The 25,660-nt window shown below is 45.4% G+C and overlaps 1 protein-coding gene across 2 annotated transcripts; it reads right to left on the bottom strand.

The window, feature by feature from the left end:
• Positions 1–444: 444 nt before the first annotated feature.
• Positions 445–16,291, bottom strand: Mettl2a (methyltransferase 2A, tRNA N3-cytidine). 2 transcript variants are annotated; one of them, XM_075990412.1, is made up of 9 exons: positions 16,059–16,291; positions 15,786–15,877; positions 13,615–13,964; positions 12,465–12,514; positions 10,220–10,280; positions 9,384–9,523; positions 6,709–6,815; positions 2,783–2,848; positions 445–1,287 (listed from the first exon to the last, which is right to left on the bottom strand). In XM_075990412.1, exons 1-9 carry the CDS (start codon positions 16,166–16,168, stop codon positions 1,106–1,108), a joined length of 1,158 nt encoding a protein of 385 aa, XP_075846527.1. In that variant the 5' UTR covers positions 16,169–16,291; the 3' UTR covers positions 445–1,105. The 2 variants fall into 2 exon arrangements, with proteins under 2 accessions (XP_075846527.1, XP_075846526.1); XM_075990411.1 differs by having other exon boundaries at positions 972–1,287; positions 13,615–13,893; positions 16,059–16,191.
• Between the last annotated feature and the right edge of the window lie 9,369 nt (positions 16,292–25,660).

The following is a 25,660-nucleotide window of genomic DNA, read 5'->3' on the forward strand; positions in this document are numbered from 1 at the left end:
AGCTGCCCTGAGCTTATGGGGACCCCTATGCAAGCTTTCCACCTTCGGGGATTACCGCTGTGAGCCATCACACTTGCCCGTCCTTGGTTTTCTTCTTCTTTTTTTTTTAATCCATTTTTATCCCAGGACTCGGGAGGCAGAGGCAGGCAGATCTCTGTGAGTTCGGGGTCAGTATGGTCTACAGAGTGAGTTTTAGGACAGGCTCCAAAGCTACAGAGAAACCCTGTCTCAAAAAACTGAAAAAAAAAAAAGGTAAATTTTATTTATTTTTATTTTATGTGCACTGGTGTTTGCAGGAGTGTCAGTTCCCCTGGAACTGGAGCCACAGACAGTTGTGAGCTGCCAGGGTGCTGGGAATTGAATTCAGGTCTTCTGGAAGAGCAGCCAGTGTTCTTAACCATCAGGTCATCTCTCCAGTCCCTTGGTTTTTATTCTTATTTTTTTGGGGGGAGGGGGTGGTTATTCTTAACTCATAAAACACACATGCTGGCAAACCTTAGCACTCAGGATCTAAAGTTCAAGGTCATTTTTGATTGCAGAGTGTAAAATGATGTAAAATTCTAGGTATTAAAATTCTGAGAGCCTAGGGCTGGAGAGATGGCTCAGAGGTTAACAGCTCTGGCTGCTCCTCCAGAGGACCTGAGTTCAATTCCCAAACAACCACATGGTGGCTCACAACCATCTGTAGTGAGATCTGGTGCCCTCTACTGGCCTGCAGGCACATGTGCAGACAGAACGCTGTATATGGAATAATTTTAAAAAAATAAAACAAAATTGAGGTCTGGTGAGAAAGCTCATGGGTGTTTGCAGCCGCGCCTGAGTCTGAACCCCAGGACCAACATGAAGGAGAGAACCGACGGCAGCAGCAGTCCCTGAACCCCTCACATTTACCGCAGCATTGCCTCCACTAAACAACAGTAATCAAAAGTGAACTTGAGAAAATATATATTAATGGACTTCACAAATAAAAACAATTGTCAATGTTACTAAAAAGTAGTTGTTCCCAGGTTCAAGGTTCCAAGCTCCTTGGATTCCCAGACTGTCCAACATCAAGTGGCCAAAATTTACAAATGTCTCCTTACAAAAGCCCTGACACATGATGACGTCATGTGGCGTGGGGCACGGGCACCTCTCTGCTGACACCTGGCAGGAGAGGCTTGCTGTATTTGCACTGAATCCAGACTCGGTACATGGTCAGCTGTTTGCCTCGGTTCACCTGCAAGCGGCGATCCACCAGGTTCTGCACCTTTTCCAGACCCGCAGCGGTGAAGAGTGCGTGCAGCTCATCTGTTTGGAGAGAGCAGATGCACATGGTTTCCTCTGGGGAAAGGGGTTTGCTGATGGCTGTCCATGCTAACTGGAGCCCTGGGACAACCCAATCAGTATGCTTTAAAGAGGCCCTGACAGCACCGGCTACTCACTCCAACAATTTGGCAATGGCAGGTCAAGGTTTGGGTGTCAAGCCCTGGAGGAGGAGTTTTGAGGTGAATGCTACGGATGTGCTCTTGTGTTCATGTATATGGGGGTGCATGTGGAGGTCAGAGGGCACCCTTGGATGCCATTCTCTAGGCCTCTCTGACCTGGAACTTACCAAGCAGATTAGGTGACTTGTTAGCAAGCTCCAGGGATCCCTGTCTCTCCTTTCCCAGTGTTGGGATTGTGAGCACATGGCTCCATAACACTAGACCAGGTTTTTTTTTTTAATTTTTTATTAATTAATTTCTAGCCCGATTTTCCCTTCCCTTCCTTGTCTCCTCCCAGTTCCTCCCTATCAGTCCAGTTCTTAAAAAGCCCCTATGGGCTCTACAAACAGTGTAAAGTTACAAGAGGGACTGGAGAGATGGCTCAGTAGTTAAGAGCACTGGCTGCTCTTCTAGAGAACCCAAATTCAATTTCCAGCACCCACATTATGCCTCAGAACCATCTGCAACTCTAGTTCCAGGGCCTCCAACACCCTCTTCTGGCCTCTGAGGGCACCAGGCATGCATGTGGTGCACAGATACTCATGCAGGCAAAACAAACACATGAAATAAAAATAAATCTTAAAAAAAAAAGTTATACAGCCAGGTAGCGGTGGTGCACACCTCTAATCCCAGTACTTGGGAGGCAGAAGCAGACAGATCTCTGTGAGTTCAAAGCCACCCTAGTCTACAAAGCAAGTTCCAGGAGAGCCAGGTACACAGAGAAACCCTGTCTCGAAAAACTAACCCCACAAAAAAGTGAAACAAAACCAAAGTTAAAGGACAAACAAAAGTCTCACACACACACACACACACACACACGGGGCTGAAGGAAGCCTGTAACATCAGTAGTTGGTAAGGAGATTCAAGAGGACTGGACGTTCAAGGCCAGCCTGGGTTACACAGGGAGACCTGTTTTCAAACAAAGCAATAACCTCCCAAACAAAAACTAAATGCAAAAATCGACAGATGTTTATGCCAAGGCAATGTTTTAGGAGACAACTTTCAATGCTATGTAGACACAGATTCAAAGTATATGACCTGACAAAGGGCCCAAGGATATTTCTAACGTGCTGGTGGAGGGTGAAGTCTGTGACGGGCAGACTACAGAGCAGGTCCTGGTCACCTGGAGCCAAAGGCCAACCACTCACCGGCAGGCACAGCTGTACTGAAGCACAGCCTGGCGCAGAGGGCAAGGCTGACCAGGCTGGACGGGCAGGTTCCCACTCTGGGGCCTGGGGAAAGCGACAGCCCAGGCCGGAGAAGGGGCAGTGCTGGCATACCAACCACTTTAGCACTAATAAAGAACAGCTTTGTCATACCTTGTGTGAAGAAGTAAACTCTGGTGCCATCACCTCTCACATAGAAATTTCCAGAGAGACACTGACCTGCATTACATGACAAAACAGATACATCAATACACTTAAAAAAAAGAAAAGGATTTCTTATCTCAGGCTTGTGCCTGAATGAGAGTATACGCAGACAGGAGCTGAGAGAGCCCGGGGTGTCAGACTCCCTGGAATTGTGAGTGACGGGAGGTTGTGAGATGTCTGATGTGGGTCCTGGGAACTAGACCCAGGCCCTATGCAAGAGCAGTAAGTGCTCTTATCGGCTGAGACCTCTCTTCAGTCTCTAAAGCACTTTGAATCTCATCGCTTAGCAATATACAACAGGTAAGTGTGGTGGTTCGTGCTTAGAACCGTAGCACTCAGGAGGCTCAGGCAGGACGACTGCCACAGAGTCCCAGGCCACCCCAACTCCCAGCACCTTCCTGCCAACAACAGGCATTGAGAAAGCAGAGGTGCATTCTGGTGACACATGACACGCCACCGGAACTTGCAATTCGCTACAAAGGCACAGCGCTTCAGCAAAGAGCAGCACATGGGAAAAACACAAAACTTCCGGATCAGATAATAATGTGATTCCTAGCTGAGCTCTAGACTGCGCCACCGCAACTGCCGCCGCCACCACCACCCCAAGCTCGGCCTAGAAATCCTGTTACAAGAAAAACATCAATCAGTGTAACTGACTCTTAACTAAACTTGCCTGGGCTCTGCTCTTCTGTCCACAAACACACACTTGTGAGAACTCACTGTTTTCACATGGACAACCCCTTTTTTCTGCTCATCCCTTTAGTCTTACAACCTGTATGCAATTCCCTACACACTCCTTTTTTTAAACTGAAGATTTATTTATTTATTATGTATACAATATTCTGCTTCCACGTATGCCTTCAGGCCAGAATAGGGCACCAGATCTCATCACACATGATTGTGAGCCACCATGTGGTTGCTGGGATTAAAGGCATGCACCACCACCATCTGGCTGCAATCTGTATTTTTATCATAATGGAGGTATCTAGCTCTTTCCTGGAACTGGGCTGCAACAGGTTTGAGGAGAATTATCTTTTTACTTTTACATCCTTGAACTCTTGTTTACTGGTCATTTAAATATGCTTTTCTGCGAACTGTTAGTGTTTTGTGTGGGTCATGTATATTTTCCTTATTGTGTTCAAAACAGCCTCCTGACAAACACAAATAATAAGACTTTATCTGTCGTAAACACTGAAATGTCTTCTCACCGTGTCACCTGCTGCCTGTCTTCTTTTGTGGTGCTGAGGGCACTGCACACACTAGGAAGGACTCTATATGAGCTAAACTCCACGGCTAAACTCTCTAACCTAAAACATTCTTGCAGGCCTGGGAACATGCTCAGTGTTCTGCCACTGAGCTGTGTACCTAACCCTCATGAGTTTACTCTCCTGCAACTTCAGATAAGGCCTACAACTCATGAAAATACTGTCTTTTAGCTGTCCAAGTGCTAGGATTAAAAGCACGTACCACCAAGCCTGATTGTGTCTTCAAACTCACCTTTCTTTTCATTTTATGTTTTAAAAATTTTTAAATATTTATTTTTTTACTTATTGTGCATGGGTGTTCTGCCTGCAGTGTGCCTGTGCAATGTGCATGTGGTGCCCCTGGAGACCAGAACTGGACATTACATCTCTGGGAACTGGAGTTACACATAGCTGTTAGTCACCACGTGGGTCCTGGGAATCAAACCTGGGTCCTCTGGAAGAACAGCCCAGACATAACCACTGAACCAATTCTCCAGCCCTGTTTCAAGAATATATATTTATTTTAAAAAATATGTATTTATTTTATGTGCATGTGTGCACAAACCTGACTGTATGTATGGGAACCACACATACACGCAGGACCTTGTGAGGACGAGAAGAGGGCATCTGGCCCCCTGGAACTGCCATGTGGGTACTGCTACAGGTCCTCTGCAAGAACAAGTGTTCTTTACTGCTAAGCCATCTCCCCAGCCCTTTTGTTTCTTAAGACATAATATCAATATATATACTGGACTGGAACTCAGTGGGTAGCTGAGGAGGGCTAGAACATATGAGCCCCATACTTCTGCCTCCCAAGTACTGAGATTACAAGCACATACAAACCTTCCCACCTGTTCCACATTTAAAATGATTTATAGCCGGGTGGCGGTGGCACATGCCTTTAATCCCAGCACTCGGGAGGCAGAGGCAGGCGGATCTCTGTGAGTTCGAGGCCAGTCTGGTCTACAAGAGCTAGTTTCAGGACAGGCTCCAAAGCTACAGAAAAACCCTGCCTTGAACCCCCCCCCCAAAAAAAAGATTTAGAAGACTGTAATTTCCAGATTAAACCAATCTCCTCATAATTTCTCTCTCTCTCTCTCTCTCTCTCTCTCTCTCTCTCTCTCTCTCTCTCTCTCTCTCTCTCTCTCTCTCTTTCTGACACAGTCTTTCTTTGTATAGCCCTGGCTATCCTGGAACTAGTGCTGTAGACCTAGCTAACCTTGAACACACAGAGATCTGCCTGCTAAGTGCTGGGATTAAAAGCTTGGACCACCACCACTCTGATTCTTTCTTAAACAAAAACTACCACTTTTCTGCCAGGTGGTGGTGATGTAAGCCCTTTTAATCCCAACACTCTCGAGGAAGAGGTAGGTGGATCCCTGTGTGTTCAAGGCCAGTAAGTAACCCTGTCCCGAAAAATCAACCAACCAACCAAAAGACACACACACCCTCAAACAAACAAACAAACAAACTACCCACCTTTCTATTGTATGTCTAATTTGACTGGCAAACCCATTTTTCACTTAAGTGGCAAAATATCTTTGGAAAAATAAACTTTTTATTTGAGACAGGGTCCTGTAGCTGAGAACGACCTTGAACTACTGACCCTCCTTCCTCTACCACCTAAGTCCTGGGATGACAAGTGCATACACACCCGGCTTAATGTCATCTGAGGGATCAAAACCAGGGCTTTATGTATCTAAGTAGGCACTGGGCTGTCTAGTTTTGTGTCAATTTGACACACGCTATACACATTTGACAGGAGGGAATGTCAACAGAGAAAACCCTCAGGATCAGGCTGTAAACTGGCTGTGGTGGTACACGCCTTTGGTTGCAGGGATTTTCTTAATTAGGGATTGATGGGGGAGGGGCCAGCCCATTGTGGGTGGGGCCGTCCTTAGACTTGTGGTCCTGGGTTCTATAAGCAGCACCTCGCCTTGGCCTCTGCATCAGCTCAGCCTCCAGGTTCCTGCCCTGACTGCCCTGATGAACAGCAATGCTCAAGTGTTTGTGTTTAGCCAAGTAATGGAGACCCTATCTGAGACAGCACCCAACCAAATGAGCTGCTATGCCTTAGCCCCAAATTATCTTTATATACATACACTTATACTCTTGTACAGAATATGGTACTGTGTAGTCCTGGCTGACTTGGCACGTACTAGATAAACCATCAGGCTGGACTTGAACGCAGAAGATCTTCCTGACAATACCTCCTGAGTGCTCGGCCACCATACCTAGTGATATGTGTATACTGATTGGTTTTTGGAGACAGGGTTTCTCTGTGTAACAGCTCTGGCTGTCCTGGAACTTGCTTTGTAGACCAGCGTGGCCTCGAACTCACAGAGATCCACCTGCCTCTGCTTTCTTAGTGTTGAGATTAAAGGCATTTGTCATCACTGCCCAGCATTTTTACATATTTTTAAAAAGTTTACTTCTGTGTATTTTGCTTACATGCATGTCTCTGCATCACATGCATGCCTGGTGTCTGCTGAGGACAGAAGAAAGCATCAGATCCCTTGGAACTGGAGTTAGTTGAGACATGCCATGGGGTGCTAGGAATTGAACCTGAGATTTCTCAAAGAACAGCCAGTGCTCTCAACCCCTGACCCAGCTCTCCAGATCCCCACGCACCTTTTTTAAATCGAAGCTGAGCCATGTCATAGCGGCCATAGTCTCGAAGAAGCATCACTCCTCCAGGCTTCAGGAGCTGGCTGAGCCTGCTGATAGCCTTCTGCATCCTGCAGGGTGGAGGGAGTGAAGTGTAAGTCCCCTAGGGATCCCCCTCCTGTAGCACAAACCCCAAACCAACACACTTCCTAACTCTGACAGCACAAAAGCCAGTCCCTATGTGTCACTACTAAATGGGCTTACTTCTTCCTGGCCCTGCGATTCCCTCCCCCAGACATGTGCTCCTGCAGCTCTCCGGAAGCCTGACCATATCGCGTAGGGAATATCCATGACTCATCTGTCTCAAACTCTTATCAACCGCCTCTTCCTGTTACATGAAAAACTCCCCTTTAGAGTTTAAAGTTGCTGGCGTGATGATGCATGCTTGCAATCTCAGCTCTTGGGAGGCTGAGGCAGGAGGACCGATTCAGAGGACAGCTCAGGCCACTTAGTAAGACCTGCTTTAGAAAATGTCCTAAAAACTATACATATAGAAAGCCTTCCAACTGCCATGGTGCTGTAAGGAGCCAGCAAATGAGCGCTGTAGGAGGGCTTCTCATTTGTTACCGTGCTTCTCCTCAGGGACCACATGCTAAAAGCATGGCCTCTTCTCTGAACTGCTAGGTGGCAGATACTCAGAAGGGTGGCACCTGTAGGTCACCAGGAAGCATGTGTGGGTGCTCTGGAAGGACCCATGGGTTCTGTCCCCTTCCTCCTCCTCTCTTCTTACCCCGACCATGGGATGAGAGATTTTTCATTGGTGATGTTGTGCCACCTTGCTGAGGGCCTGAAAGTCCACCAACCTCCAAAACAGAAGCCAAAAGAAGCTTCTTCTCTTTATTGTTTATTATTGATTTTATTGAGCTCTACATTTTTCTCTGCTCCCCTCCCTGCCTCTTCCCTTTCCCCTTCAACCTTCTCCCAAGGTCCCCATGTTCCCAATTTACTCAGGAGATCTTGTTTTTGAAGACAGGTTTTCTCTGTGTAGCCCTGGCTGTCCTGGAACTCACTCTATAGAATAGGCTGGTCTCTAACTCACAGAGATCAGCCTGCCTCTGCCTCACAAGAGCTGGGATTAGGGTGTGCACCATCATAGCTGGGCCTTCTTTTATAAATATGTGGAATGCTCACCTCGCATCTCCAGAAGCCCAGCGCAGGATTAAGCATTTACAGCAACTGAAGCACATCACTATATGAAACATTTCAAAGCCTCATCCTGCTCCTGTGAGGCAGAGAACTTTACTGCTAACCTAGAGGAAAACTGGGCTAGCTCAGGCAACGTCAAAACGTCTCTGCTGTCAGTCAACGGTGCCATCATCTTTATAACTGACTCCACCTCCTCCCGTGGACACAGGGTCACTGGCTGCCTGATGCACAGGTTTTTTGGTTTAGACTTGGGCTCTTGCTATGTTGCCCGGGTAGCCTCTGAACTCCAGGGCTAACTCCTGCCTCAGCCTCCTGTATCATCACCCAGACCACAGGCACAGGTTGCTATGCTCCGTTCTTTTGTTTTCTTGGTTTCTCGTTCTTTTTGTTTTCTTGAACCCAGGCTGTGCATGGGAAGAAAAGACTCTACCACTGAGCACACATCCTTGGGACCCATGTTAAACACATGCTTTGTACCGAACGGTACCACCAGTTACCTGCACATGAATTTACAAAGATGCATTACATTCATTTCCTGTTGCCCCCCCAGCACGTGTGTGCATGAGCACATATCACTTGTAGAAATCAGAGAAGAATGTGAGATAGTCAGGTCTTTCCTTCCACTGAGCCCTGGGGACCGAACTCATGTTGGTGGCAAGTTTCTTTACCTGCTGAGCCATCTTACTGACTCTACATGAAGTTTTAAAATAGTATTTTCAAAAAAACAAACAAAAATTCATTCTTTTATGTACATAGATATTTACACGCATGTACACCTTCTATATACAGCACCCATGGAAGTCAAAAGTAGATGCTGTATCCTTGGACCTGGAGTTACAGATGGCTGTGAAGCAGCGTGTGGGTGTAGGAAAGAAACTTGAGTCATCTGCAGAGCAGCCAGTGCTTTAACCACTGAGCCACCTCGCCAGACCCTTTAAAGGGTATCTTTCCAGTTTACTTTATGGAAAGCTGTATTTCAGCTTTCCTAAAAATGTAAGCACCAAAGCTGGGCAGTGGTGGCACATGATTTTAATTCCAGTACTTGGGAGGCAGAGGCAGGCAGATCTCTGGGAGTTCGAGTCCAGCCTGGTCTACAGAGCAAGTTCCAGGACATCCGGGGCTACAAAGAGAAACCGTCTCAAAAAAGCAAAAGCCAAAAATCAAAAACAAAAAAAAGCAAGCACCAGAGAACACAGTAGTCTAGCTGTGTAAATTTAACAACTTTGTGTTATTTCAGCAGAGAAGCAACACGTGCTAAGTGGACCAAGTGGGAATCTGTCCACACACGGCTCACAGACTTAGCTCAGCGGTGCAGGCAGCCCACAGCCAAGGCAGAGCAGGCAGAGCGTTGAAGGCTGAAACAGGAAGTGGATCAACACTACAGTTACACGGTCCTTATGTCTATCAGACATGAGATACTGTTTTTATTTAGGGCATAATCGGAGTTTGAGGTCTTCATTAAAGCTTTTTAGGCTAAGGGACCTAACACTTACTTGTCTGGAACGATTGCTGAGAGGACAAATATAAGGACTACGACATCAAGACTGCCCTCGGGCATTGGGTAACTTTGATCTTCAGCGCACAGATCATGAACAAAGGCAAAACATCGAGAAGGATCATATTCTGAATTTGTCTGCAGGGGTGGAGAGACAGATGGGTCAGAAATGTGAACACAACACAGAGAGAAGCTGACCTTGCTTTAGACACCACCACAGTTGCTCCTGGCACAAGAATTGACTCCTAGTCACCACGACGAGGTTCTCGGGGCACCCAGAGTGTGAGAGTCAGAATGAGTCAGGGTGTGCGCCTGCAATTCTAGCACTTGGGAGGCGGAGGCAGAAGGATCAAGGTTGACACAGCAAGTTCAGGGTCATCATGAGGTACATGAGACCCTGTCTCAAAAAATAAAGGACAAAAATGTTTGATGACAGGGCTGGACAGATGGTCCAGTTAAGAGCACAGCTTACTGCTATTGCAGAGGACCTGAGTTTAATTCTCACACTCACACTAGGCAGCTCATAACTGCCTGTACCTCCAGAGACTCCAATGCCTCTGATCCTGCTGACACTCCTAAGTACATATTCATACATACATACATACATACATACACACACATATAATTTATATATATAATTTAAAAAGTCTGCAGAGCTCTAGCTGCCCGAGTTCTAGCTAAGCGCAGACCAGGCATTCTCCCCTGGCTCTGTGGTCTAGGTGCTTCACGAACTTTCTACACTTTCAGGCCACAGTCACTGAGTTAATGCTCTGAGTTTTAAGAGACCTCTTTCCCTTTCATCAGTGGAGCTCACTGCAGGAGTCACTTACTTACCTTGACCAGTTCAATAGCCGTGGCAGAAAAATCACAACAGTAAACAAAGAGGTTTGGGTTGCTGAAATGGGCAGGAAAAAACCAACACAACAATTAGGATACAAACTGCATTATGTCTCTTCTCTATGTAGAGTAGCAAAGTCAAATGACAAATGATATCACTCATCCAAATCAACTGTACCTATCAGTCACAACATCTTTCTTGCATTCTGGCTAAAATTCTGTGACCCTTGTGTCCTTTATTAGGTCACGTGGATATGGCTAATACCAAGTTTATCAAACCATCAGTAAGAAAGTAAGAAATCTTGTCCCCTCTAAGCAAATATCACATCAACAAGAAGGTTCCAGTAATCTTACTTAAATGGCACAGCCAGAATGGTTATAGGTGCTTGCTGCACCATCATGAAGAACAGGGCTCAGATCCCAGCACCCACATAATTCTGAAGAGGTTAAGACACCACACTCTCATTTGAATTACTGAGAATGTGAATGAGACATCAAGAACAAGAAAATCTCTTTCTATACTCAAAGTTCCAAGACCTGCATATTCTTTGTTAGCTTCTGGCAATAATCTTGGGCCTTTTGTTTCTGAGGCAGGGTCTCGCAGTATCCCCGATTGGCCTTGAACTTGCTGGGCAGCCAAAGATGACCTTGAACTTAATGATCCTCCCTCTTCAGCCTCTTGAGTACTGACTGGGGTTACAGGTGTGTGCCACCGTGTTCAGTTTATGAACCCAGAGCTTCCTAAATGGTAGGCAAGCACTCCATCGGTTGAGTGACATCCATCGGCCAATAAAATGGCATAAGAAATTACATCTAATTGTGTGTGTGTGTGTGTGTGTGTGTGTGCGCACAGAGGTCAGGCGATAACGTGAGGGGTCAGTTCTCTTCTTCCACTATGCTCTGGGAATTGAACCACGTTGTTAGGCTTGGCAGCAGGCACTTCCGGACCACCCTCCTGGTCTGGAACTTACTAGGTAAACCAGGTTGGCTCAGAGATCTGCTTGTCTCTGCTGCAACTGAATATTGTGAACGAAAGTGGCAAAACTATCTAGATGAAACTTTTGAGAAACAGTGGGTTTTTTACACTATCTGCGTTGTGTGCTATTTTGACTGTACTGACACTTCCGAGACTTGCCAAGAAAGCTAAACTTTGAATCAGGGAGCAGAGCCAGCATTTAACTGACTCAGAATTGGTCACAGAGAAGCCAACAATTTGGATAGAGAGGACACACATGAAGGAAAGGGCAGGACTAGAGTCTGAACTTCTCTTTTGGGTTCTGGGATGAGAGAAGAATCCTGTCTTTTTGCAGTATCTCTGGCCAAAAATCAAGGTCAGCTAGTTGCTACTCAATTTCTCTGAGCTAGCAGGTTTTCACCTCAGCCTTTGACTCCCAAATCTTATTGATAAGTAGAATGACAGAGACTTAATTTAAACCTCCCTACGACCAGAGGCCCCGCCTGGCCGTAGCTTAAGTGGCAAGCAGGGCACCTTCAAATGTGGGAAGAAACACCACCCACCCACCCACACTTACACACTTTCCAGGCAAGGCTCCTAAACATCAGGGATTTCCTGAACGGCGGAAGTGTCTAGGGCCTAGGTAACCTCAGGAGGGCCAGCACTTACAGATGCCATGATTAGAGAGTGCCAAAGGATTTAGTCCTCACCCTGTGTGTCTCTTCATCTGGCTGTTCCCTGGACCTTACAATATCCCTGATAATGATAAAGCCAGCCAAACCTAGGAGGGCACTGTGGGCTGTCCTGGATCACAGCATACTGGAAGTGTGAGCCTGTGTTAGCAGCTAGAATATGAAGTGGGGAACAATCTTGTAAGACTGAGCCTTTAACCTATGGGATTTGATGTTAACTCCAGGGCGACAGTATTGGAATGGAACCACAGGACACCTCGATTTCAGGTGCAGGTCTTGTTAGTTTGAAAAAAACCCACATTCCTGGTGTCATAGTGCTGTGTGTGTGAGTGTACAGAAGCAGGTAACTTCACGTAGACCGCCGTCCCACCTTGACCTCCGGCAGGAAGTGACAACCTAACACCTGCTCTGCACAGCCCACAGCTCACAGAACATCTTTTACACAGCAACTGGTGTTCAGTCTAATTTCACTAATGTTAAACTATGCCATCCTAAGAGGGTGGCTTAGCCATCCACACCCCAAACAACTCATGCTTCTAGGAGCAAATTCTCACTTTTCCTCTTTGCCGTCCTGTAAACCTGACAACATACTTACTTGTTAGTCTGTAGAATTGGGAAGACTGTGTTTCCTACACCACACCCAACCTGCAGACAGAAATGAACCATCAGTTCCAGAAGTTGTTAATTAACGCCCCTTCCCACCTTCTTTTTAAAAGAGTCCAGACTGGTCTATAACTTATGGTTTTTCTGCCTCAGCCTCCTAAGTACTGGGATTGCAGGCACTGTCACACCCAGCTTTTAAGAACTGTATTAGAAGTCTAGTGACCAGAACTAAATAGGACCCACGGCATTTTCTTATCCCTCATGGACTATAACTAAAGAGGATAGCAAAAGCCAAGAGCCTGGGCTCTCACTGGCTGAAGAAAGCTGGTGTGTAGGCAGAGGCTAGTTTTACTTTCTGAGTACCAGCAGACGGCCGTGTAGATAGACTATCTTCCTATAACTTCCTATACCATTATTAGAAAGGTAGACTGAAGAGCCTCGGTGACCTCCGTGACCAGCAGAGACAACCTTGGGGGCAAGAAAGCTGTGCAGTTCAACACAACTAAATAGTTGGTGCTGCTTCAAACTCTGGCCCTGAGAGGCTAAGCACCGCACAATGTGGTGGAAACTTTTCTGCTGACGACCCCACTGCACAACAATGCATACATGAATCTCTCTGAGGAACAAAGTGAGCTAAATAAAGATCCAACGTGAGTACCCCGAAACTCTTCGTAAAAGACACGCAACAACTTAGCCATTTTACATATACCACCTCAAAGGTCCTCACACACAAGAGGCTCCCAATCCTCTAGATGGGACATGGGTTGATAGAATATCTCACAGGCGGTAATAAGATTAGCTAAGGGGTAAAGAGCTTATCTAATCTGTCTCAGGACTTGGGTTCAATTGCCAGCATTGCCATCCCCTTCAAGCCCCAAGGCATTAAACTTAATTCCAAGTTTTACCAGCTGTAGAATCAATTTCCAGTGAAGCTGGTAGACCCTATTTGTGAATTTCCCTTATAGTAGCCGCCTAGACAATTTCCTAGTTTTTTTAAAAAAAAAAAAGTAGAAAGAAAGAGAAGGAACAGGGAAATGATCTGGCTGTTTTGAGGATCAAATCTGGTGTCACCAGACAGGACACTCTGGCTTAGCCTTCTAGTCCGTCTTTACTAATTCCATTATTAGGAAAATAAAAGTTACCTCAAGGATTCGGTAGGTGGCCGAGGACCCAGGAAATCCATCACCACAGATTTCTAGGTGACTGAGCTCCCGAGTCACAGTCTCTTCCACAGGAGGCCCCTGAGTGTCACATCCACGGCTGGTCCAAGAACACCCGTGCCGCTCTGTGGTTAAGCCAGGGCCGTCCTCACCGCTTCTGTCTTTAGAGACCTCACTCTTCTCGCTGTCCAGGGGTAAGTCCGTCAGGGGATTGTGACTGGGTGCCAGTTCAGGGAATTCGGTAAAAAGCCAGTGTCGATCCTTGAAAAATCCATTTTCATGAATTTTGTAGAAGTCATTCCAGTATTTATGGGCATTGACTTCATAATCAACTGTAAATATTATTTAAGAAAGAATTTTAAGAATCAGTCTCAAATATTTTATTTACATCTAATGTCAATTGTCCTGCTTCAATAAATGTCACTTTGTCCTGAAAATATTCTTTAAGAGGCAGTCTTAGAACTGAATGCCTTCTCGGGTGTCGTCTTGCTACTTAGCTATCATATACTAATGTCACCTGTTTTTCATCCCCAGAGCCCCCCAGCTTCTGCCAGAACCACCACACAGGGAGTTTAGCTACCAGTCATTTTCCTTCTGCATCTTTCGATGGCCCTGAACTATAGGAAAATTGTAAAATTAAGCACACACACTACATAAAAATCTAATTAGTCTCAGTTGCAAGGTTCTCTTTGTCAGGGACAGACAGATCCTTTGGTATCTGTGGTAATCATTTTCCCCAGTTCATCTTTAATGTACAACCTACATGTCTCAGGTTCTTTGACCTTTGTATAAATTCAATGACTGCCATCCATGTGGCTCTTCGGAAGGTATGTGCTTGCTTCTTTAGAATGTGGAGGCCAGGCACAAATCAAGATTATCAGTGAACAACAAAGATGGAAATATGGCTAAAAGGAAACTAGGCAGTGCGCAACTCCCTTCCTGAAGTCAGAGTTTCAATGAGCTGGAGAGAGCAGCAAGTGTGGGTATAGTCTGCTTTTTGCCAACATGAAAACCCTGACTTGAATTAATGAAAGAATAAAACTCTAAGAAATGGGATTCTGCCTCACTGCTTACCTCAAGGCAAAGCACTTAATGCCCTGTGGTCCAAGATAAATTTTTTTTGAAGACAAGATCACCCTATGTTGCCCAGGATGGCCTTCAATTCAGCTCCACGCAGCTGAGCCTATAGGGACGCATCATTGTACTTGGCTAACAGGTTCATTAACTGTAAAAAGAGGATATTGGGCTACATGATTTTCAGAATCCCTCTGAACGCTATGTTGCTTTATCTAGACTTTGTCAAACAATGCAGGGTGCCTGTTTTGCAACCAGAACACATACAAACATATTTAGTTTTGAGGCAAGGTCTCACACAGCCCAGATCGGATTGGAACTCTAAGTAGCAAGAATGATCTTGACGCCACCGGTCCTCCTGCCTTGACCTTGCTTAGAGACAGCACCTCTACATCATAGGAGGTACCCGCCTGGTCTGTAACAGGACCTTACTACTATACAGAAACGCCTTCGGTGCCTTTTACCTTACATTTCTAGTTTGCCTCTTAGAAATAGGGTCGACCAGCTTTAGTCTTAGAGATATTTTGTAATGCAATTATTGTTGTCTTCAGGAAGGGCCTCTTTTTGACCACTCATTTCCACCCTGCCACCCCCATCTTTCTTTGGTAGAACTCCTAAATCTCCAAACGTGTCACCTCAGGAACATACACATCATCCAATAATCCTCTCCTCCCACAGTATTTGCCAGCTGACCACACCAGTCTAGCTCTGACAGAAGCTCTCGAGCAGAACGTGAATTGCGGACGCTACACTAAACTGAACGAACGACTGCATGGCTATCATAGGTCAGCCACAGCAACATGACACTAGCCAACGTGATCTAAAGCGGTGGCCACTAGAAAATAAAACAAGAACGGCTCACTTCCGAAAACAAACTGCAAAGACGTAGAAAACTCAACCCCAAGGATTCGCCAAGGTTTTGTTAGAAGGCTGCCCCTTTGTCTCCTAGCTCGTCCCATCCTGGTCCCATTCTATGCCAATATCAAAAGATCCTGGTGGCTGCAGTTCTTTTGTCCTCTCCAGGAGACGCGCCCTGCACTGTCGGCTGAGAATACAAACGAGGAAAGAAACAAGCGCACCTTGCTTCTCCGGGCACACCCGCTGGGAACTGTTCTCCTGCACTTTCCTCTCCGCCGCCGCGGCCTGCTCCTCTGACCACTCCACATTGTCCCTGTGAAAACCAAACGGGCAGCTTAGGGTCCTCGTGTGCCGGCTGCGGGCAGGGAGAGTGGCTGTCCCTCCCCGGGAGGCGGGCACCTCGGCTGCCGCCGCGGGTGAGGGGCCGGCGGGCTGGGCTTTCTCGAAGCCCTCCGGGGTGGCGAGGGCCGGGCCTCCGAGGGCAGGGCAGTTACCATGCATTGTAGTGGAAGATGCGCGCCGGATCGCTCAGGAACCGGTTCCCGAACTGCCGTCTTTTCCCGTCCTGGGTCTCCGTCATGCCTTCAGGGATGGAGGCCGCCATGACACCGGAGACGGAAGCGTCTGTTTTCCAAAACTCCAGTACTTCCTGTGGGCCATGCCTTTTCCGGAAGCAGCGGTGTCTGCGCGGGAAAAGTGGGAGGGCGGGTCGGTTGTGTTGTTTGACTTGAGGCTCGCTGCGGAGCTGGGGAGCCGGCGAGCGCAGTTGTGGCCTTCTCAGGAGTCATCACTCCGTGGAGGCGGTGATGGGCGTGCAGGGAGCAAGTGAGAGTCCGCCCCCTTGAGCCCGGTTCAGGCTGGGTTGCAACCCCAGCAGGTCCCCCGTTTCCTTCCTGGAGAGCTTGGACTGAAGAGACGGTACCAGACCACCGGTGCTGACAGCCCGCAAGGCCACGTCTGCCGCGGGGCAGCGCGTGCGTGCACAGTGGGTTCCGAGAGCATGAAGCTTCAGAGTAAAATGACTTGGCCTCGTTTAAAAGGGATGTATCGACATGGCCACACCTTTTAGAAACGGCAGGTTTAGTTGGTACAATAAAGATCGTAATTCATGCATACACATAGTTTGTAATATGTATATAATAGTCTGTTTTAATGTATAATGTACATTTACATATTATACGTATCAATAGTTTTAATATAATGGTAGATCATGGCATATAGTCAATAAATGTGCATTTTCAGCTTTATATTTTTCTATTTAAATTTTTTCTCCCTTCACTTATGTGTGTGGGTGTTTTGCCTGCATGTATGTCTGCGCACCACGTGCACGCAATGACAGTGTGCTACGTGCGTGCAATGCCCGTGGAGGCCAGAAGAAGGCACTGGATCCCTTGGAACTGGGTCACAGATGCTTGTGAGCCACCATGTGGGTGCTGGGAATCAAAACCTAGGTCCTCTGGAAGAGCAGCAGGTGGCCGTCACTGCTGAGCCATCTCTCCAGCCTATATAATTTTTATTCCTAAATTATTATTTGATTTTTTTGTGTTTTGTTTTGTTTTTCTTGAAACTTTGTGGACCAAGCTGACTTCAAGCTCAGGTCTTCCTGCCTCTGCCTCCCCAGTGCTGGGATTAAAGGCATGTGCTACTATACCAAGCTACAATTTTTTTTTCTACCCCAGGATAATATAGAATTTACTTTGTAGCCCAATCTGGTCTTTAAGTCATGATGATCTTACTTTAGTTTTCTCAAGTGCTATGATTACAGGAGTGAGACACTATATGCAAGGAAACTGGTTCTTATAAGTAATTTATCTTAAAGTTTGGTATAAGTATGTATTGTAGGTTGGACAAATTCCCCCATATCCTTCCCCCCTCCCTTTTCTTGGCCCTTGTCACTCCCATTCGCCTCCTTTGTTTTCCTAGGTAGCCTTACTTGCACTTCATGTCGTACATGCAGACAAGAGCAAATTGACTCTTAGAAGAATCTACTAGAAAGTATGCTGTCAACATCAAGTTGGTCAAGAAGACTTCAAGGGCTGACTACTTGCAGTAAAGAAAGGAGATTGTAGTGAGTGAAGTGTAGACATAGCCCACTGGTAATCCACAGCAGTTTCTAGACTGCATCTTCCCATCACAGACATGGGAACAAGCTCCAAGCCCTCTCTACCCATGAAGACAAAGACATGAGAATAAAAAAGACAGCCAAGAACATGTACTTCATATTATATTTATTGTGTGTGTGTGTGGGTGAGAGAGAGAGATAGAGGCGAGAGAGAGAGAGAGAGAATGAGAGAGAGACCAGAGAACAGCTAGCTGGGGGTTATTCTTTCTCCTACCATGTGAGTTCTGGGGATTAAACTCGTCAGGCTTGGTGGAAGTACCTTTACCCACTGAGCCAGCTCACCAACTCTTCTGAGTGGAGAGCAAAGAATACTCTTACTCAGTGTATTCATCCAATGCTTGTAAAGACAGAGGGCTAAAGGAGACTGCCCTGAGCCTACCTGAGACTGCCTTGAGTTACCCTGGACAGGGCAGTCAATCATTCCATGCTTCCTCTGCCCCCAGCTTCACGCAGTGAATTCTGGGCCACTGGGGCATGACCTGTGGAATAAGAGCTTCCAGGAAATGGTCCTGGTGTCTCACAGACCATCAACAGCCTTTGAGCTGCTGAAGATTTAACAACTTTTTGTTTTTCCTGTTTTTTCTAGTTTTGTTTTCTTGAGAGAGTGTTACTATGTGAAAACTTTCTGCACCCCAATAAACCTCTCCGCTGACGCAATAATCTGAATCAGACCAAATTAAAGCAAATTAGAAAAAGCCCAGATTTAATGGATATCAGCACTCCTGGGTTTCATTCTAGCCCCCAGAGAGGAGACAGAGAAGGAAGACCGGAAATCACGTTTATTCTCTGGAGGGCAATTGCTTTAAGTTCAGAAAAAGCTGATTCAGTAATCACTCATTTATTAGAAGTCATGGCTATCATGGGTATACCTACACAAATAAAGACGGATAATGGTCCTGGGTGCCTGGGTCCCTGGGTCCCTGCTGAATTTATACCTGATGATACAGAACTAACCTCATTGTTTCTCCAGGTTCAAGATTTGATCAGGAACAGGCTGAGTCCCTGGGTCTCTGGGTCCCTGCGTCCCTGATGCAGCTCCTCTCAGAGACGCCATGCTCCTCTCAGAGACGCCATGCTCCCCTCTCCAGGGCAGACACATGCGATGAAGCTCCGACCCAGGATGGATGTAGGCTAGAATCTTCCTGGTAAGACCGGTGCTAAACAGATGACTAAAAATGGGCTAAATTAATATGTGAGAATTAGCCTAGAAGAGGCTAGATAGAAATGGGCCAAGCAGTGTTTAAATGAATACAGTTTGTGTGTTGTTATTTCGGGCATAAGCTAGCAGGCGGCCGGGGTGCTGGGAACGCAGCCCCGCCGCTCCTTATTACTACAGAATGGCGCCCAGACGTGTAGACAACTGAATCCACTGAAAGCCTGAGAAAGCTTGGAAAAGAATAGAGTAGAGCACGTTTCTTGTGGCAATTTCTTGGGTCTGCTCTGCTTGCTAGAGGCAAGCAAGCACTCTCATCTAAGAGAGGCTTTCCTGACTCAGCTTTAGCTGCAAAACCCTGCAGCTCATTAAGAGGTCCTGCCACGAAACACGTAAACGGTGTTGACGAAAAGCTGAACACATGCTTTTCCGGTTTTCAGCCATAGCAGGAAAAAAGTTGTGCTGTTTTAAAATGCGGGCTTTCTGGGCCATCCTGCCAGGGCAAACTCTGTTTGAGGCAGGAGGGCCGACTACAGAGAGAGGACTTGTGTGTTGTCTGTGGACATAATGCTGCAACTTACTTGCTGGCGGGAACCTTGAAATGCCATAGAGTTGTGTCAGTAAACATGGCTACAGCCTGTATATCCGCCATGAGGCTGGAAAGCTAAGGAATGGACTGGATCTAGCTGGCAAAGCCACGGCTTTAATCCTACCCATATTGCTCAGTAATTTAAAGGCTCGTGTGGTCAGAAAAAGAGAGATAGACAGTAAAGAGAGATTCAAAGACAAAGAAAATTTTTAAATGGTTTACAGTGTGTTAAAAATATATGCAAGCTAAAAGTTGAAGTTCTTAAAGTAAAAAAAAAAGGAAGAGAGTTGTTGTGTGTGGTAGTACACACCTTTAATCCCAACACTTGGAAGGCAGAGGGAGATTGACCTCTGTGACTTCAAGGTGTGGTAGCACACGCCTTTAATCCCAGTGCCTAGAAGGCAGGGACAAACAGATCCCTGTGAGTTCAAGGTGAAGTAGCAGACACCTTTAATCCCAATGCCTGGGAGGCAGAGACAGGCAGATCTCTGAGAGTTCAAGGACAGCCTGGTCTACAGAGTTATTCCAGGACAAAGATACAGAGAATATAAAATAAAAGTAAAAATAAACGAAATAGAGGTTAAAATAAAGCGCACAAAGATGGAAAATACACAGAGAATTTTGATACTGTATACTATTATGCTCTCTTTGAATTGTTTGAATGCTGAAGAAGGAGCAACAGCTGCTAAAAGATATTTGTTTATAAATGCTGCTGAACTAATCCAACATAGATATTTTGAAAATGCCTTGACTTTGAAATTTGAATCTAAGGACATGATGCTTTGGAAAGGAGTTTCTTATTTTGTTTTCACAGAGGATGAGACCCTGTTCATTTCTTCTATTCCGATATGGTATGATGGACCATGCCCTCCTGAAGGGTTGCTGTGAACATCTTCAGAAAATTGCTTCGCTCAACTGCCAACTGAGATGAAACTAGCACACAGGTTATACCATGAAAGACCTAATTAACGACGCCCCCATTCAGCAGGAAGCAGTTTGGAGAGAAAAAACTGTGCCCATGTTCCCAAATATTGTTTATAAATGTTCTTTTACATTTAAAGGGGGATATGATATAGGTATGAATAATTTGCATTAGTATACATTTTGCTTTAATGATAGAGATTTAAGGTCAATTTTGTTATATGTGTTTCTGATCTTGATTAAGGTATTGTGATTGTGTAGTTCATTTAAAAATGTAATGTATATAGGTTGTTAATAGATAATCATAATAGTCAAGTTTGTAGTCATGTTAGTTAAGATTTTCTAGATGTGCATAGGTATATTTTAGATAGGCATTCTTCATATTTTCAAAAATTATAGAATATGGCATTTTAAATGTTTTAATAACTTAGGGTTTTTCATGACAATGAGACACTCTGCTCCTGGCAGCACCAATCTACTTCAAGAAGAAGATGGGCATCGAAGAGGCTCGTTATGGAGTTTGATAGCCATTTGGGCAAGAAACTGCTCTTGCCTGGACTATTGCATAAACTGGACACAGAGAACCCACAGAGAGAGGACTACTGAACTTGCCTAAGGTGAGATGGTCTTTCAGGGGTTCCTGATTCATGAAAGAGTCTGCAAGACATTCTGCAGGACACAACAGATAGTGACTGAACTGACTCTGAATTTTCCTGCTTCATGGAATTGTCTGCTGGATACTATGGGCCTGAAGGCTGAAGATTGATGCCCCAACGGGGTCCCTGTATCCCTGTGTCCCTGTGGGAGTGGTCTTGAGCATCTCTGGGGAGGGTCACCGTTTGGCTGGCTTTTTTAGAGGTAGAGTCTGGACTGAGGCAACTCTCAGGGGAGGTTTGCTCAGGATGGAGCTTCCACCCAAACCTTCCAAACTCTTTGGATATAAGGATGCCAGGGGCAGGGGTAATGCTTTCAACCAAACATCCCAGACTCTTTGGGTATATGGATGTCAGGGGCTGGGGTGAAGCCTTAATCCAAACACTATGTAACTCTGACTGTCTTGGAACTGACTGTGTAGACCAGGCTGGCCTTGAACTCCCAGAAATCCACCTGCCTCTGCTGCCAGCCTCCTTAGCACTGAGATTAAAGGTGTGTGCCACCACAACTGGCTTTTCTTTTTTAAGGTTTCTTGTATACTAGCAAGTGTTTTCCACTGAGTTACTGCCCCAGCCCTGTTTATTTGTTTGTTTGTTTGTTTTGGCATTCTAATTTTTTTAAAAAAATTATTATTTGAAAGATTTATATTTATTATGTATACAGTATTCTGCCTGCATGTGTTACTGCAGGCCAGAAGATGGCACCAGATCTCATTACAGATGCTTGTGGGCCACCACATGGTTGCTGGAAATTGAACTCAAGACTTCTGGAAGAGCAGTCAGTGCTCTTATCCGCTGAGCCGTCTCTCCAGCCACACATGTTTATTTTGTTTGTGCATGTGTATGATGCACATTGGTGTGGTGCCAGTGCAACACAATGCTAGTGTGGAGTGCAGAAGACACCCTATAGGAGCTGCTTTTCTCCTTCCACTGTGTAGGTTCTGGGGATTGAATTCAGACTGCCAGGCTTGGCAGCAAGTGCCTTTACCTGCTGAGCCATCTTGCCAGGCCCTTTGTCTTAGTCAATGTTCCATTGCTGTGAAGACAAACTATGACGACGGTAACTCTTTTTTATTTATTTATTTATTTATTTATTTACTTTTGGATTTTTCGAGACAGGGTTTCTCCGTAGCTTTTGGTTCCTGTCCTGGAACTAGCTCTTGTAGACCAGGCTGGCCTCGAACTCACAGAGATCCGCCTGCCTCTGCCTCCCGAGTACTGGGATTAAAGGCGTGCGCCACCACTGCCCAGTGACCATGGTAACTCTTATAAGAGAAAGCATTTAACTGGGGCTTGCTTACAGTTTCAGAGGTTTGGTTCATTCTCATCATGACAGGGAAGATAGTGTTATGCAGGCAGACATGGTGCTGGAGAAGCAGTTATTGAATTCTACATCCCGATTGGCAGGTAGCAGGAAGAGTTTTCAAAAACTTGAGCATTTGAAATCCCAAGACCCACCCCTAGTGACATACTTCCTCCAACAAGACCACACCTACTCCAACAAGGTAATATATCCTAATTTCTCTCAAGTAGTGACACTTCCTGAAGACCAAGTGTTCAAATATGAGCCTAAGGGGACCATTCTTATTCAAACCATCACACCCTTTGTTTAAATAGTGTTTTTTTAAGACAAGCCTTGCTATAGCCCTGTGTTGATGTGGGATTCCCCTCTGTATGCTCGAATACTATTGATAAATAAAGAAACCTCTTTGGGCCTATAGCAGAGCTATAGGGGAACAGAGCTAGGCGGGGAAAGCTAAGCTGAATGCTGGGAGAAAGGAGACAGAGTCAGAGAGAAGCCATGTAGCCCTGCTGGAGTTGGATGGAACTTTAGCCAGTAAACCACAGCCATGTGGCAATATACAGATTAATAGAAATAGGATAAATTAATATTTATGAGTCAGCCAAAAAGAAGCTAGAGCTAATGGGCCAAGCAGTGATTTAATTAATATGGTTTCTGTGTGATTATTTCAGTTCTGGAACAAACAAGCAGCCTTCTTACTACACTGTGTGGCCTGAGATTTGAGATATTTTTTAATTTTAAATTTTTTATTCATTTTACATACCAACCAAAGTTCCCCTTCCTCCTTTCCTCCCACTCCTCCACCACAGACTTGAGATTTCTGTCATTTGCCTCCTAAGTGTTGGGCATGTGTTACTATTCCTGGATTCATCTTCATTTTTCCTTATTAAAAAAATGTGTGGTGGCCTTTAATCCCTATTCTTGGGAGGCAGAGGCAGGTGGATCTGTGACGCACAAGTAATAAAAACCCAGAGAGAGAAATTGGGGTTCAACCTGAAAGTCAGAGATGCAAAATAGGCAGCCACTGGCTCTTACCTCTGTGTCAGTCTGAAATAGTGATCCTGCCTCCAGGAATCTCAGAATGAAACTGTCTGAGAGCTGTCTCCTCCCGTTTTATAATCCATTCTAGAACTGGAATTAAAGGCATGCACCACTAGGATTAAAGGCATGGTTTCTATGGCAACTAGTGTGGCTACTGGAATTAAAGGTGTGTGTTACCACTGCCTGGTCTGTAAGGCTGACCATTGGGGCTGTTTTACTCTCTGGTCTTCAGGCAAATTTTATTAGTACATCTGCCCAAGAAACCAAAGTAGGATGATTGCTTGAACCTGGAATGAAAGGCTAGCCTGGGCAACACAATGAGACCCTAATTCAACATAATAAAATCTTTGTAATTTAATTTTGTGTATTCATGATTATTTCTTTAGTATTAATTTCTAGAAATGGCACTGATGTAATTATTTTCTCTGAAGTGGAAGTTTCCTTCCTGGCGGGAGGAAGGAAGCTGCTAAGACACAACAAGCTTAGGAAACAGAAAACACTACTTCTCGTGGGTTATAACCCCAAACAGCCCCTAGGAGAGAGGAGTCATCTCTGGTAAGGCTGCCTGAAAGTTGGGCGGGGAGCTCTAGGATGTAGCTTTTGTGTGTCCTTACCCATGCTGGGTGGGCTTTTCAGGGATGCAATTGTTTAGTCAGCATGTGTCTGCAATTCCTCTCTCACACTCCTGTAAGTAGCTCCAGTAAATTCACTGATTCATTAGACTAGATTTGGAACCTTTGGTCATTTTCCCGTCTGGGCTGAACAGAGGTTTGTTCTCTTCTGTCCTGAAAAAGTCATTACCAGGCATTTCTGAGCCACTGGCTATAGTTAGATCTGTTACTAAGCCCGTGGAAGTCAGGAATTCTATCTGCTACAGATCTAGATCATAGAACGCATGCAATTCAGCAAGTTGGTGAGTGAATGAGATGTCTGTCCCTGTTAAGTATCACAGCAGAGCAGTGTGCAACAGTGTAACCGGGAGATGGGATTCCTGTGCAGTTTACATTTCCCCATCGGAGGTATTTAAAAGTATCTTGTTATCTCACTGATCGAAAGAAATACTGCAGTAATTGTAATATTCTGGGCGCTTCTCTGCAGACAGGACCTTATGTAGCCTAGGTTAGTCCTGGATTTGTCACATTGTAGCATGATCCTGAACTCTATCTTTTTGTCTCCACTTCCAAAGTGTGGGGATTACGTGACTGTACCACTATGTCTAGCTTCTAGCTTGGCATCCACATTCTATAGTCCTAGACACAGTTATATAAAAATATTTTCGCAAAGCTACTAATCTTACCCTCTGGTTAGAAAATATGGTTCCTTATTGATGTCTTCCCTAAAATTATAACTATAAGGAATAGCTAAATTTATTTTTAATTTTGTGTTTATTTACGTAATTACTTTTAATTTACTTACTGGGCATGCAGGAGGCCAGAAGACCACTTGCAGGAGTTGGTTTTGTCCTACCATATGGATTCTGGGGTTGAACTCAGGTTGTAGTTAAAGCCACAGTCAACCAATATCCTTAGAGAACTGAGAAGGATAGATAATAACTGGAAATTGTTCAGTTGGAGCCTCCGACTCTCCCCTGCATGGGATGCCCTATTCCCCCCCCCCCCTCTCCAAACCCTGCCCACTCAGAGAGTCTCTGAACAAAGATGCCAAAAACCTAGTTCCACATTCGTGGCAGCCACTGAAATTTTCCCCTTTGATCCCAGTAGCTGCTCAAGTCCCCATATAATCGCTCAGCTTTTGATCTTACTTGGGTACAAACCCAGCTTGTGGCAGACAGGTCATCAACACTCACCTACAATCTATAAAACTTCTCTGATTTAGCTCAGGCTTGTGACTTCTCTGGCTTCCAGTTTAGAGACCAGTGAACCCACCTGGAAGTTATTTTGTCCTTAATATACCTGTTGTTATACTTTTTCAATTTGCTTTATCTGGCTTACTGAGTCAGCGGAGAAATTTATTATGGGGGGCAGTGCAGGAAACCTATTAGTGATATAAACTAAATATCTATGACAGAGACCCATTGCTTAGACAGGTTTCCTGAGGCTTTGCTGATCTCCATAGTTTCACTGGGTACAGTAGTTGTAGATTTTTAGCTATCATACAGAGCAGCATAGGCCTTTGGCTGCTAGACCCAGGTCTGAGATTTTTCTGTTTAGTGGAGTAATATAGGAAGTTAAGGCCGACCAGGCCAAGAGGTGAGCCAACCTGGAGTCTGCCTGGTGCAGTTAGAGGTCCTGATCATGTCTAGCCAATAAGGGGTTACCACTCTGTAGAAGGAGCTGCATTCCTACTGCCTGGC

This window comes from Microtus pennsylvanicus, chromosome 11, assembly GCF_037038515.1.
Source record: "Microtus pennsylvanicus isolate mMicPen1 chromosome 11, mMicPen1.hap1, whole genome shotgun sequence".
Taxonomy (NCBI): domain Eukaryota; kingdom Metazoa; phylum Chordata; class Mammalia; order Rodentia; family Cricetidae; genus Microtus; species Microtus pennsylvanicus.